This window comes from Triticum aestivum, chromosome 4B, assembly GCF_018294505.1.
Source record: "Triticum aestivum cultivar Chinese Spring chromosome 4B, IWGSC CS RefSeq v2.1, whole genome shotgun sequence".
Lineage (NCBI taxonomy): Eukaryota > Viridiplantae > Streptophyta > Magnoliopsida > Poales > Poaceae > Triticum > Triticum aestivum.
In genome coordinates this window covers 142,733,154-142,747,739 of record NC_057804.1, presented here as the reverse complement: position 1 = coordinate 142,747,739, position 14,586 = coordinate 142,733,154, and the positions used below count along the sequence as shown (strand labels likewise).

The 14,586-nt window shown below is 47.7% G+C and overlaps 1 protein-coding gene and 1 non-coding gene across 2 annotated transcripts; one reads left to right on the top strand and one right to left on the bottom strand.

The window, feature by feature from the left end:
- Positions 1-1,530: 1,530 nt before the first annotated feature.
- TRNAS-UGA (transfer RNA serine (anticodon UGA)) lies at positions 1,531-1,612 on the bottom strand. Its single transcript has one exon. It is a non-coding gene; the product is annotated as a tRNA-Ser (tRNA).
- Positions 1,613-5,151: 3,539 nt separating this feature from the next.
- Positions 5,152-7,430, top strand: LOC123094647 (F-box/FBD/LRR-repeat protein At1g13570). Its single transcript, XM_044516609.1, has 3 exons — positions 5,152-6,323; positions 6,423-6,566; positions 6,693-7,430. Exons 1-3 carry the CDS (start codon positions 5,289-5,291, stop codon positions 7,083-7,085), a joined length of 1,572 nt encoding a protein of 523 aa, XP_044372544.1. The 5' UTR covers positions 5,152-5,288; the 3' UTR covers positions 7,086-7,430.
- Positions 7,431-14,586: the final 7,156 nt, after the last annotated feature.

Here is a 14,586-nt window from a genome sequence, read left to right as displayed (position 1 = left end):
AATATAAACATGCGATCTATTAGAGTATTTTAAGCCCGTAGCAAAGCACGGGTGTTCTGATAATATAAACATGCGATCTACCATGAGTTCTCATTACTATTCAACATTTATTAACTGTCTCCCTGTCTACAAAAGAAATAAAATATAATTTAGGCCTTGTTTGCTAGCAGATATTTTAAGTTTTTGAGAATACTATAGTTTTTGGATAACATAGTTTTATTTACAACAAGCTGTTTGGTTGCCCCTAAATACCGTGGTTTTAATACTACAGTGTTGATCAAACTATAGTTTTTCTCTGCATAAAAGAAAACCTAGACTTTTTAAAAAAAACCGAGCAGCCGAAAAGAAGGGACTGGTGTCGCTATCTTCTTCCCCGTTGTGCTCAACAACTTGGTTCTTGCTATTTGCAAAGGACGAATCCTTTTTTCCCTCCTACTTCTACTCTCTCATTATCCATATGCTAATTACTGCGCCGCCGTCGCTGCAGCTGATCATCATCGTTAGTCTAATCGATCCATATATTCTAGTACTACATGTTTAGGCCTATTATCTACTGCTGTTCGTTCTTGCTGCCGAACTCTACGTGCCTGTGCGTGCGGTGAAGGAGACTGCTGCTGTTCGTTTTTTATAGTTCTTTGCTATCAGACAGGGTCTTAATGTTATTCGCTAGATGGTTTTCTGCTCGGCCAAGTCACCGTGCCGCACAGAAGTCCACAAAGAACAAAAACTTAAAGTATTGACAAACCAAAGTATTTTTATCGCTAGATGGTTTTCTGATAGCAAGGTATTGCAAAAACCAAAGTATTGAAAAACTACAGTATTTTTATCCACGAGTAGAAGATACCACAATTTTAATATGTCAAAGTATTTTGAAGTATTGTGACCTGTTTGGCTACTGCTTTACGCAGCAAGCCAGCAACGATAAATTAGCTAGCTAGCCGGTTGATAGTCATTACAAACACGTGTGTTCCTAACTAACTGCAATCACTCATCAATGGTTTGGTTGATCATAGATGATTAGTTGGTTATATGGATACTCGTGTGTTGTGGCCGGCACCGATGGACAAACATGGCACGAGCAAGTGCTGCATGAACTCAGCTTTGTGGCCGCCCGCGTGAGTAGCAAGCTCGACCAGCAGCCCAGCATGACTTGCTCGCTCCGTTCCTCACGGCTAGCGTGATGGGGCTGGAGGGGGAAACGACGGGAGGCAGGGATCAGTGGCCGGGCATGGAGGCGTTTCTTTCGCTAGCTCAGTTTTTAAAAAAGAGGTCCGGAGCTCTTTTTTTAAAACAGAGAAAATACCAAGATTTTGCAAATACTGCAGTATTAAAAGCATCATTTTTAGTGGCAGCCAAACACCCCTAGTAAATAAAACTATGATAATATCAAATATTGTAGTATTCTCAAAATACTTAGAAAAAACAGAGCAATCAAACGGGGCCAAAAACGTTCGACAGCAGGGATTGATTTTTCTGCTCGGCCAAGTCACCGTGCCGCACAGAAGTCTACAAAGAAAAAAAAACTTTTACCGTCGACAGCAGGGATCGAACCTGCGCGGGCGTAGCCCAACAGATTTCAAGTCTGTCTCCTTAACCACTCGGACATATCGACCTCTGACGAAGAATGTTGAACTTAAGTTTATCTACATCATAGACTTCAGACTTCCGGGTATACGACACTGGCAGCAACATCGGGCATGCATTCGTCACTTCATTGGCCCAACTCATCATTGCTGTCATTCACGACCATGTCACGGAAATCTCCTTATACCTTATGACATATGATCCACCTGGGCAACTAGCTATACATGGAAGGTGGTAAAAGATTGACACCGTCAAGGATGTGTTTGGTTCGGCTGTAGATTTTGGAAAGGCTACCGTGAACTATTTTTCTGTTCAGCTATATAGTGAACTATGAATTGTGGAAAAGCAGCTATGAGCCAAGGAGGTTGTAAAATAATGAAACGTAGCTCAGTTGAACCAATGAGATTTACAATCCAACATATATGCCTCCCCTAAAAAGAATGTATATGCCTGTAATAAACTAACTAAATTGTGCACCGTGATATGTGGCCGATGAACATATCCTCAGCACGCCAAAGACATGTTGGCATCCATGCAACTATGTCGAGCCTTGGTTTGCTACTACGTGGCTTCAAGTGTGTGAGCCGGCCTTGCATGAAATCACCGTCGTGGAGGGTCTTTTGAAAATTGAAATAATGCAACAGTAATTCAAATATAAATATAACAATTGAAACATAAAATTTTGAAATGAAATATTCATATTTAAATTCAACTTATCCGGACATATGTTCTAGTTATCTCCTTGAAACGCCTGCCGATGCTCAATCATATTATTTTGAATCTTCTCATGAGTTCCTTGGTGACAAATCTGCTAAGACATTTGGAGAAAAAACTCAAAACATCACCGGATTCTATTCTGGAAGTTGGATAGGATTGGCCATTACTTGAAATTCTAGACCTTGGAGAACTCCCTCACCATCATTCTCCACAATCATGTTGTGCATGATCACACAAATTGTCATCACTTCCCACAACATCTCTACACCCCATGCTTTAGCAAGTCCGCAAACAACTGCAGCACCGGGTTGGGGCATTCCAAATGTGCTCTCCAAATCCTTTCTATCTCCTAGTTTTGGACAAAGTGACATTTTTGTTACCTCTTGGCTCAAAGATGATCTTGTCGAAGGTTACCCACGGAGGATAGGCACCATCATAAAGATAGTACCTCATATTGTAATCATGATCATCGGCGGTAGTTGCACACAGGAGCTTCACCCGCACACAACTTTGCAGACATGAAGACTGTTGCAACACGTTAATGTCATTGTGGGATCCAGACATGCCAAAGACAGAGTGTCGAATTCAGAGATCTTGTGATGCAACTGCTTCAAAAATGATGATGTTTTTTTTTTGCAATGGCCCTAGTATTGCCCCCATTGAGAACATGGTTAGTTCTTCCATTTCTAGTGAATACAATCCAGAGATCCGAGCATACCTGAAAACCCTCTTGATTCTCCCATACCATGAGCCTTGTTGTGCATGTGTCAGTTGGTTCTCTCAAGTTCTCCGGTCCAAACACCTTGACCATAACAGTAGCAAATCTGACCATGGCCTCAAGGCATGTGCTTTCACACATCCGAAGGTACTCATCCCATAAATCCGAGGTTGTGCCATAGTCAAGCATCCTCATAGCAGTCGTGAACTTTAGGTAACCAAGAAAGCAATGTTTCCAACAACATCGCGTTTCAGCTTGAAGTAACTAACACCTTGGTAGGTGCGTTCAAACACATGGCGCCGCATCTGAAAACGACGACGACAATGGGGTTTGAATAGTGCATCGAGGTCGATGTATCCGTCGTACAACATCATATGACCCCATGCTTGCTGCCGATTCAACACTCAATGTCCCTTTGTTGAACCCTTGAAGTTGAGAACCTGCTCCGATGCACGCTGTGTGTCTTCAACAACCGCTCCCATCATCATCTTCATCTTCATCCGACGAAGACGAATCCATGAACTCAGTCTTCCTTGTTCGACTCCATTGCGTTGTGTTTGCTTCAAGATAAACACCGAGAACATAAAAAAGTTGGCCATGGAATTTGGTCAAACACTAGTCAGACGTGGTGTCCTCCATGGATGATGTTAACAGGGCGGAGGTTATATGGGTGGCGGCCAAACTGAGGGTGGAACGGTGGAGTGGGCAAAGCGGGGCGGGGCATCTGGGTGGAGCCGTGGAGGGACGAAGGTCCGGCAAGGCCTGGACAGACCCGGGATGGTATAACTGTGTTTTCGAAGTCCGTGAGGATGGATACGAAGCACATGGGTACGGACGGAGTATGGAAAATAAGTGCCCCGGCTCAATTTTGGGTGGGTCCAAGTTGTCAGAGTCTTATGCCATCTCTTACATGCAGGCCATACCTGTAACAATTGGGATCAATTTTGGCCCAAATGGCCACTAGTGATTTTTTTGCAAGAAAAATTAGACCCAAAGTGGTACTCCCTCCGTTCGGAATTACTTGTCGCGAAAATGGATGTATCTAGACGTATTTTAGTTCTAGATACATCCATTTCCGAGACAAGTAATTCTGAACGGAAGGAGCAGTAATTTGTCAAACAAAATAAAGTAGTAGTACGTGTTTGAAACCCTAATCTAAATTGTGGTAGTTTTCACTTTGCTAATTACTCTAAGAAAAAATATAGCAAAATTTTTGCTGGCTATACTAGACGTGCAAACATGTGTTGTGAATTGCGGCTTTCATATGGTATGTACCCTCTATGACTTTCTTTCCTTCCGCCTCCAACCCCACACCCTGACATCGCAGGCCTCGGTGACGCTGATGATGAGCTGTTGGCGAAGATGCTGAGGGGTACCCATGACGACGAGGCATCGGGCTCGAGCACGACGCTAGTTATCTACAATGTCTCCTCCGATGATGATTAGTTTACACTTAGCTCTTTCTGGTTCTAATTAGCTATAATTGAGTTGTAACTAGTTTAATATCAGTACAATGATGTTAAATTATGGTCGGTTATGTGCAATTAAGCACGGTGGTCTTTGAGTTTCGAGTGACTTGTCTGTGCACGTTTTTGGTTTTGCAGAGTTAAATTTGGGGGCAAGCTCAGCTCCACACTACTCCCTCCGTTTCAAAATATAGTGCTTCCTCTATTCCCGCGCTTCAACTTTGACTATAAATTTAACCAACAAGATTGACTGCGGCGGGAGCAAAAGTTATATTAGCGAATTCCTAGTCAAAAGAAGCTTTTAATTATATAAATTTTTTCTCCCGCCGCAGTCGGTCTCGTTGATTAAATTTATGGTCAAAGTTGGACTTCGGGAAGCGTGGACGCACTATATTTTGAATGGAGGGAGTATTTTAATTCCTTGATTTTTTAGGAGAGATTTTATAGAGTTATAGAATAAGGGAAGGGTTAGAAACTTTCATAGTGGGTGTACTGGAAAGTCTGGAAGTGAAAAAATGCGTGCTGTGGCATGATTGCGGTTTGCATATCCTCCATGAATTGGAATAACGGATTTGAAAATTCGAGCGGGAAGAGGGGAACCCAACTCGAGTAGTGGTTCAAACTTGAAACCCGCCTCCCACATTCCACACAGGCAGCCCGCCACCGCTAGCTCCAGAACAAAAGAAGCACGCGCCCCCACACAAAAGCCAAGGCTTTCGTTCATTCCTTCCTCCGCCTCCACCCCTCGCTCTCCCTGCCGCGCTCAACTCATCAAAAACCACACCTCGTCGGCGGCGGTGGCCATGGCCGCCTTCTTGCCGCCCGTCCCCATGGACCGCGCGTCGGAGAGCCTGTGGCGGGGCCGGGGCAAGGACCCGCGCGACCTCGAGGCGCTCATCGGCCGCATCCTCTCCTACATCCACCTGGTCCTCCCGGGCCCGCCCGCCTCCCGCCATGCCCCCGGCCTCTACGCCCTCCTCCCCCACGACCACCTTGACCGCCTCAGCCTCCTCCCCGACGCGCTCCTGCGCAACGTCCTCACCCGCCTCTCCGTCACGGACGCCGCGCGCACCACCGCGCTCTCCCGCCGCTGGCGCGGCCTCTGGCGCTCCGCCCCGCTCGTCCTCGTCGACGCCCACCTCCTCCCGTCCTCGCCCTCGCCCGAGGTGCAGGTGCAGGTGCCGCGGGACGCCGCGCGCTGCGTCACCTCCGCCGTCTCCCGCATCCTCGCCGCGCATCCGGGCCCCTTCCGCTGCGTCCACCTCACCACCAGCCACATGGAGGAGTTCCGGGGCCTGCTCGCGCGCTGGCTGCAGCTCCTCGCCGTCAAGGGCATCCAGGAGCTCGTCCTCGCCAACCGCCCGTGGCCGTTTGACCTCGACCTCCCCGCCGCCTTCTTCGGCATGGCCACGCTCACCCGCCTCTACCTCGCCTTCTGGAAGTTCCCGGACACTGCCGGCCTCCCCCGCGCCTCCTCCTTCCCCAACCTCCGCGAGCTCGGCCTCTGTACAGTCGCCATGGAGAGCCGGCACATGAACTTCATCATCTCCAGGAGCCCCGTGCTGGAGATCCTGTGCATCCAAGCCAACTTGCTCATGGACCGTCTCACCCTCGTCAGCCGCAGCATCCGGTGCGTGCAGTTAATCGGGGCCTCCGATCTGGAAATCGTCGTGGACGAAGCCCCCAAGCTCGAGCGCCTCATCATCTGGGAGTCATTCACCCGCAAAGGCCCAGGCTCGCACAAGAGGATCAAGATCGGTCATGCACCAGCGCTAAGCATACTTGGCTACTTGGAGCCGGAATTGCACACGCTCCAGATCGGCAACACCACCATCAAGGTTCATCCCGCGCTCTCAGAATTACTTTTTGCTTGTTTAACTCACAAATCATCGATACCAATGTGTCAACTTGTCTCAAGACAATTGTGTGCATTGCAGACTGGGACAAAAGCGAGCCCAAGCACCATGGTACCAACCGTGAAGATCCTCGGCTTAAAAGTGCGTTTTGGTGTCCGCAATGAAGCCAAAATTCTGCCTTGCTTTTTCAGGTGCTTTCCAAATGTTGAGAGGCTGCACATCGAGGTGAAACCCCCACTCAATTTGTCAACAATTTTGCATCTTCCCGCACTCATACATGTATATTGCCGCTGCCAAGTGATGAGATGATCGAGCTCTAACTGAAGTTTGGGCCGATTTAATTATCTACAGTCCAAGAAAACTGCCGAGACCACCGGCAAGCTCAACCTCAAGTTCTGGGAGGAGTCCGGTGCCATCGAATGCATCCGTTCACACGTTGACTTGATGATCTTTCAGAACTTCCTAGGAGATCGGTGCGAGCTTTCCTTCCTCAAGTTTTTCCTTGAGAACGCTCGGATGCTGACGAAGCTGGCGATTGTGTGTGTCAATGGAAGCTTCAGCTCGCTGGCTGAGGTAAATGCCAAAGTGAAGCCTCTGTTCGACACAAAATGGGCCAGTAACTGCTGTCAACTGCTGCTCTTCGAGAGTGCATTTGCTGAAGGTCAAGGCCTTCAGATGCAGAACTTCGAAAGAGGATCTGACTTCTCTGTGAGGGACCCTTTCGCCGTCATCGTCAGAGCTTAGTTTTGCTGGAAAAATTAGGGCACTTTTTGGATCGTTGGCTCATGTTCTATGGAGACTCAGCAGGATTCTTGGTTCTATTAGCATGTTTACCCTCAAATGTTTAAGTTAGTAGTTCCGGCGTTTATGCAAAAGACAAGTGTTTTATGTAGCTTATATATCTTAGCTTTGGCCTACTGCTGAATGTGCTACATCACACAGTTTCTGCTAGATGTGTGTCACAATTTCTGCTGAATGTGCTACATTTGAGCCAATTTATGATTTGCCAATTGTGTCAAATTTTTACTTGAGCATGCTCCTACTTCTAGGGAATGTGCGTTTCTCTCTAAAGCAGATTTTATACCTTCAGCATTGTGCCTTTGTGTGTTCTGATTGAATTCCCTAGATCTGCCAAGTCAATTATAATCAGAGCTCCAGCTCTTCATGAATTTCCTGGTTTCTTCTAATTGAAATGTGAATCCTGATGTGCAGTCGTGAAAGCTAATCTGATCACTTGACCGGTTTATCATATGTAACATGATCAGTAGTGGCTTAAAGCCCCAGCCTAGGCTAGCAAGTGCTCTATTTGAACATGCATAGACTAGCAAGTGCTCTATTTGAAGTCTGGGAGTTGCATGTTCATCTGGATATGTCATGACAAGGAAAATGTCGATAGTGCACATCTTATGTTACGCCATTACCTTGATTCATATCGCTTTATCGAAGGGCCTGAGGCCGATCTTTATTAGAAGGAGAGAAAAGTTCAGTACAACAGGAACAGTCTAGGAAGATTAGACTGAACCCAAGACCCCATACAGGACCCAGCCACAGCAACGCTGGGATCTCCAAACCCTCCAGAGCATCAGGATGAGTACCATAACGAAATTTATACGGAGTACCACAGGAGCTGACTGGGGACTTCAGGGAGGAGCTGCTGAGTGAAGGAACTCCAACGCTGGAAACAAATACAGGCAAAGCCCGACGGCTGTAGCTAAGCCGGGAGATCAGCAATGCATCCCGCGGCTCTCCACATGGCTACGTTTTCCTTGATCCGGTCCAGAACCCAGTCAGGTGGGTTGGAAGCATGATCAAATATCCTGGCGTTTCGCTCTTTCCACACCCTCCAGTGCAGCATGATGATTACCGTGTCAAAATTCCTCCTGACTGCCTTCGGAATAGCCGCCCTAGCCCGAAGCCACCAGTCTTCCGTGGAAGTGAAAGAAACACTGGGGGTAATGAAATCTGCATTCGTCCATGTTTTAAAGAGCAACCAAACCTGTTGGGTATATGGGCAGTGGACAAAAAGGTGAGTGCAGTCCTCTGGCGCAGACAGGCAGAGCGAACACACTCGATTGGACGGCCAGCTTCGTCGCTCCAGGTTGTCCGCCGTGAGACATCTTTTATGCACCACCAGCCACATGAAGAATTTACAACGCGGTGGAGCCTTGGATTTCCAAATCGGCTTTGAGCATGCAAAGCGAATTTTGCCTAGAAAGAACAGGCTGTATGCACTCTGGACAGAGAATTGCTTGTCTGACGTCAACATCCAGCGTGGAGTGTCCCTGGCATCCATATTGAGGGAAGTGTTCTCCACCAACTCCCATACCATGAGGAACTGCACAATGGCAGGTAGCGAGAGCCCGCCGGCTACGTCTTTGGTCCAGGCCTGATTGTGGATAGCCTCTTTGACAGTTAGCTCGCGGTTCTTGACGAAGGAGAAGAGTTGGGGCGCCATCTGGGCCACTGACTTGCCATCCTCCAGCCACCGGTCAGTCCAAAATTTGGCAATCTCACCGGATCCCAGACTGACTTGGCAGGCCGCGTTGAAAAGGGCCTGGACCTCCCTCTCCATCACGTTGGGTAGAGCATGCCATGGCCTCTCATCCGCGTCCCAGCCCAGCCAAGGCCATTTACATCGAAGTGCTAGACCAAACCATTTAAGATTTAAAACTCCAAGTCCACCAAGCTCCCGGGGCATGCACACCCTCGACCATGGGAGCAGACAGTGGCCCCCATTGATCTCTTCCTCGCCCTTCCAAATGAAGCTACGACAATGACGGTTGATGATTTTGATCGCCCAGGCTGGCAAAGGCAGTGCCGCCAAAAGGTGGACCGGCAGTGCCATGAGGACTGAGCGAGCGAGAGTGAGGCGCCCAACTGTAGCCATCATCTTCGGCTTCCATCCTTTCATTTTGTTGGAGAATTTATCAACCAACGGCATTAAATCATGTCTCTTCAGCCGGTATATAGACAGAGGGATGCCCAAGTACAGCACGGGAAAATGTTGGTAACTGCACTGAAAATTTTCTACAACTCTCTGAACCACCTCCTCGTCGCATCTGATGCAAGTTACCGTGCTTTTGATCATGTTGATCCTGAGTCCCGACACCTCGCCGAACAGCTTCAGAATGGCCGCAATGATCTGAAGGTCGTTTTCCATCGGCGAGAAGAACAATACCGCATCGTCCGCGAACATCGATGCCCTGGGTACCCTCATGCCAATACCGAAATCAGCTAGCAAGCTATTTTGCACCGCCCATTCCAGCATGCCATGGACGGCGTCCATAGCCAGAATGAAGAGCGCTGGTGATATGGGGTCACCCTGTCTGACTCCTTGGCCAAGGGCAAAAGAAAAGCTCAGTTCTCCGTTGATGAGTACTGATGACGAGGTAGTGGAGAGCAGCCCACATATCCAAGAGCACCACTTCCTACCGAATCCTCTGGTGACAAGGATTTCCAGGAGGAACTCCCAAGAAAGGGTGTCAAAGGCTTTGGAGGTGTCAATCTTCATAAGAACCGAGGGCTTCCGTTTGCGATGCAGCAGGCGAGCAAGGTTCCTTACAAACATGAAGTTTTCATGGATGTTGCGCCGGGAAATGAAAGCACTTTGGGCCTGCGAGATGAGTGTGGGCAGGAGCGGAGCCAGACGGCAAGCAAGCACTTTAGCGAAAATCTTGGCCGCACCATGGATAAGGTTGATAGGTCTGAAGTCGCCGATCTCCAGAGAGTTTGATTTCTTGGGCAGGAGAGTGAGGATTGAAGTGTTGAGGCCTCCAAAAGAATAAAAATGACCCTCATGCAGAGCCTTCATCACAGCCATTAGATCCGAAGCAATGATATCCCAGCACTTTTTATAAAACTGTCCGGAGAAGCCATCCGGACCTGGTGCCCTGTCGGAGGGCATGTCCATAATCACCTTTTTGACCTCATCCACGGTGAAATCCGATTCGAGACCATGCGCCAACTCTGGCGACAGCTTGCGCAGATTCAGAGACTCCCACCGCAAGGAACTCCTATTACTGGCCGACTCCGGGGTGCCCATTAGCTTGCTGAAGAATTCTCCCGCCAAGTTTAGTTTGTCTTCCATAGCTGTGGCAATTCGGTCGCCCTGTTTGAGGTAGGGTATTAAATGCTTACGACGGCGCCCGTTTGCTTTCATGTGGAAGTATTTGGTGTCTGCATCACCTTCCTTGAGATCTCGCACCTTCGCTCGTTGACGTACACGAACACGTTCAAGCGAGGCAAAGGCCAGGCACTTGCCCTTCAAGAAGGCGCGGAGATTTCTTTCCTTCGTAGATAGATGCCTCCTCTCCTGCGCACAATCTAAACACCAGATCACTTCATTGGCCATTTGGAACTGCATACTGAGCTCGCTCCATCTTCTCTGGCCCCAACTTCTCAAAGCTTTGGCTGTGTGATGCAACTTGACATTGAAGATTTTCAGGGGATCGTTGCCCTCAACATCTTCCATCCAAGCCGCCTTGACAGTGTCCGTGAATCCTGGTAGCTTGCACCAGAAATTCTCAAAGCGGAAGCGGTAGGCGCGAGGTCTAGCGGAAGAGCAAGTGAGAAGCAGAGGACAGTGGTCAGATATGCTGGAGCTAAGAGACAACAGATCGCTGATGGGATACAAGTCCTCCCAGTCGTTGTTGAATAACACTCTGTCCAGTCTAGCAAGGATCGCTTGCTCCTGATTATTACACCAAGTGTAGCGCCTCCCAATCATGGGCATGTCATGAAGACCCAATCTGTTGATGGTATGTCGGAATTTATTCATAAGCCTTCTGTTAACTCTCCTGGAGCTGCGCTCATCTTTGTTGCATACAATGTTAAAGTCGCCATTTAGGATCCATGGCAAACACACCTGCTCCCCGAACTGCACAATAGCCTCAAGGAATCTGACCTTGTGTTCCTCCTCCTGTGGTCCATAAACAGAGGAAACCATCCACTCCTTGCCATCGGCCAAGGACAGAATTTGTGCAGAGATCATGAATTCATCTGAATGTGCAGAGATCATGAATTCATATCGCTTTATTTCTTGACATGTCTGAATGTGCCGAATTCATTTGTGTTGCTGTTTGGATGCTGTAGAGAGACACACAAAAATGCTCGATTCAGGGCTTCAGACCCTAATTGCAAGAGAAACGGAGGTTTGAGCCTACGCATGCTATTGCTTCAACATGACTTTTGTAGGTGATGTCTTTTGTTTCTTTTTTGATAAATTGGTTGTGTATAATCTTGATGTCCATGGCTGTGTGCATCATGATGATGCAGAGGCCGGGGGTTTTATTCCTTTTCGGGAAAGTAATAATCTTGATGTCCGGACTAGCTTTTGATGTTGTTTTGTTGGTCGGTATCAGCTTGAAATAAGATAATGCCTTTTTATTGAAAAAAACTTGGTTTTCTTAATGCACATACCAGTTTTCTTTAGCATGATATCAGGTGGTTGTTTTTTAGGCAATCTCGCAAAACTTTATTAACTCATCATAACGTTTATACAGACGAAATAGAGATTGCCGGGCTGGCCTAACCAAACATGGCAGCCAGCCCCTAAAGTAAGAGCATGCTTCGCTAAATTGTGTGCCTCAACATTCGAGGACCCATACTCATGAACAAAATTGCAAACAACAAAAGAACTAGAATGATGAATAATTTCTTGAATAATAGCCCCATAGTTTGCGACACTCCCTTCTTTGATCTCGGTCACTACTACCTTGCTGTTCGAGGCCACCTGTATCCTCTGTAGATAGAGGTCCAGCATGTTTGGTTGATGTCCACAACATTGTATGTCTGGCCTGGACCTTGCCTGAGATATGCCTGGCAGTTGTTTGGTTCATATCCTGAGTGCCTGGCCCAGGCGTTCCTAGCAAGGCAGTTAGCCTGGCATGGTAATAAAAAAATAGAAGAAATGGGAACTTTAGCCCAGGCACTAGTATTACCCTGGCCCAGGCGTACTAGTTTTTGCGCCTGGCGTGGTGTAACATCAGCCTGGCAGCCATGGGTACTATTTAAAACAATAAAAAAACAATTCAGTAATGACACTACCAGGCTAGGAAAGGAACCAAACAGATGTACCAGGCTGGCCTAGCCAGGCCAAAAATTTCCACCATCTCAGGCTGAATCCAGGCGCCTCTCCTTTCTAGGCATAGTGTACAGGGTCCAAACCAAACAGCCCCTTACTGCCATCACCTCCAAAGTTGGTGGGTCACGGATCCTTGGCAACACTATAGTAGAGGCATCTAAGAATGTTTCATGATGATCTCTACATACGACTCCAACGACCCCAAAAGGCCCACTTTTTGTCAAAGCAACATCAGCATTGATTTTTTTGAAATACTCTCGGGAGGGGCAAGCCACGTCGATGGTCTTGATGTTTATCCTCCTGTAGCAGCCATAGTTGGCTTGTCCTCATATTGCATGCCCTAAATAAAAGAGTTAATGAACATGTGCGTAGACATGGGACTCTTAAAAAATTGCTCATATATGGCCCTCCTTCTGTCTCCCCAAATCCCCCGTAGTGTCACCACGAGACGAGTAAAGTCCACATGCAGTAATGAATCGTGTAAGGAGAAAATCCAGTTTCTCGTACCCGGATCCTGGCCGAGGAACATTCGTTCACCCAGCTCCTCTGAAGATAATGACCACACACACTCTGTGCCATGGAATACTCGAGCAAAGTGTGTCGTGACATCATGCATATCACATATGGGGCACACCGGTGCTGTAGCCATGTTGCGATGATGTAGTAGCTCATCTGTTGAAATTGAATGTTGCGCAACTCTCCAGACAACCACTCTCAGTTTAGGTGGCACATTGATTTTCCAAAGCTTTGTCCAACTCTTGCCTTCTGACTAGATGCTAGAAGTCCTGACGTGGTGCTCCAACAAATCCTCCCTGCTGAATTTTGTCGATAGGATCATCCTATACGTCAGACAAATTTCCCCGGTTCTCCTCGCTACATACCTAGAAATCTTGATCTCCTCGTGCATAAGGGTTTTTTCATAAACTCGCCGTCATCAATAGGGATTAACACATTGCTCACCAGGTACTCCCACCATGAGGATGAAGGGCCAGTTCTTTTGGTGGCTTTTTTAGGCTTCTAGAATAAGCTGCCCTTACCTAGCTTATTCTAGAAGCCCAACCAAAAATATTTTTTTAAAAGCCTACTAGTCAAGTCTTAATTAGCAGGTTTCTAAAAAATAAATTGGGTTGAGCTTGTAGAATAAGCTGGGCAAGGGGCGGCTTATTCCAGCTTATTCTAGAAGCCAACAAAAGAGTCGGCCCGAAGTGGTGTCGATCAACTCTGTCACAAGTTAGGGTGGATCGGGAACTAAAGATGTAATGGTGAAAGTGAATGTGCCACTTAATTGTATTTTCGTGTGATGACAGTATGGTTAGTGGAACTAATATCGATTGCTAAAGTTTATCTCAGGATATTGGTACCATGAAGATAATGTTAGAGATGTGTGCCCTCCCCCAAACTTTAAAAAGATCAAAGGCATGGTTTTCCTAACGACTCAAAGGTTTTCATTTGGTTCGATTTGAGTCGTAGGGAAAACCGCACTATTAGGAGGGTCATCTTGGATGACTTTCGTGTGAGAACACTTCAAACATATACACCAGCCCTCCCACACCTACCACTATATTGCCCTGAATATTGTGCTTGATCGATGGTATTCAAAGAGCTACAATAAAATGTCACTGTTGGGGAACGTTGCAGAAAATAAAAAAATTCTACGCTTCACCAAGATCAATCTATGAAGTCGTCTAGCAACGAGAGAGAGGAGTGCATCTACATACCCTTGTAGATCGCGAGCGGAAGCGTTCAATAGAACGGGGTTGAAGGAGTCGTACTCATCGTGATCCAAATCACCGAAGATCCTAGTGCTGAACGGACAGCACCTCCGTGTTCAACACACGTACGGTTGGGGAAGACGTCTCCTCCTTCTTGAAACAGCAAGGGGGAAGGAGAGGTTGATGGAGATCCAGCAGCACAACGGCGTGGTGGTGGAAGCAGCGGCGATCTCGGCAGGGCTTCGCCAAGCTCAGCGAGAGGGAGAGGTGGTACGGGGGGAGAGGGAGGCGCCAGGGACTAGGGTGCGGCTGCCCTCCCTCCCCCCCTCTTTATATAGGGGGCCTAGGGGGTGCGCCGACCCATAGAGATCCCATCTCCAAGGGGGGGCGGCGGCCTCGGGGGGGACTTGCCCCCCAAGTCAAGTGGGGCGCCCCCCCCTAGGGTTTCCAA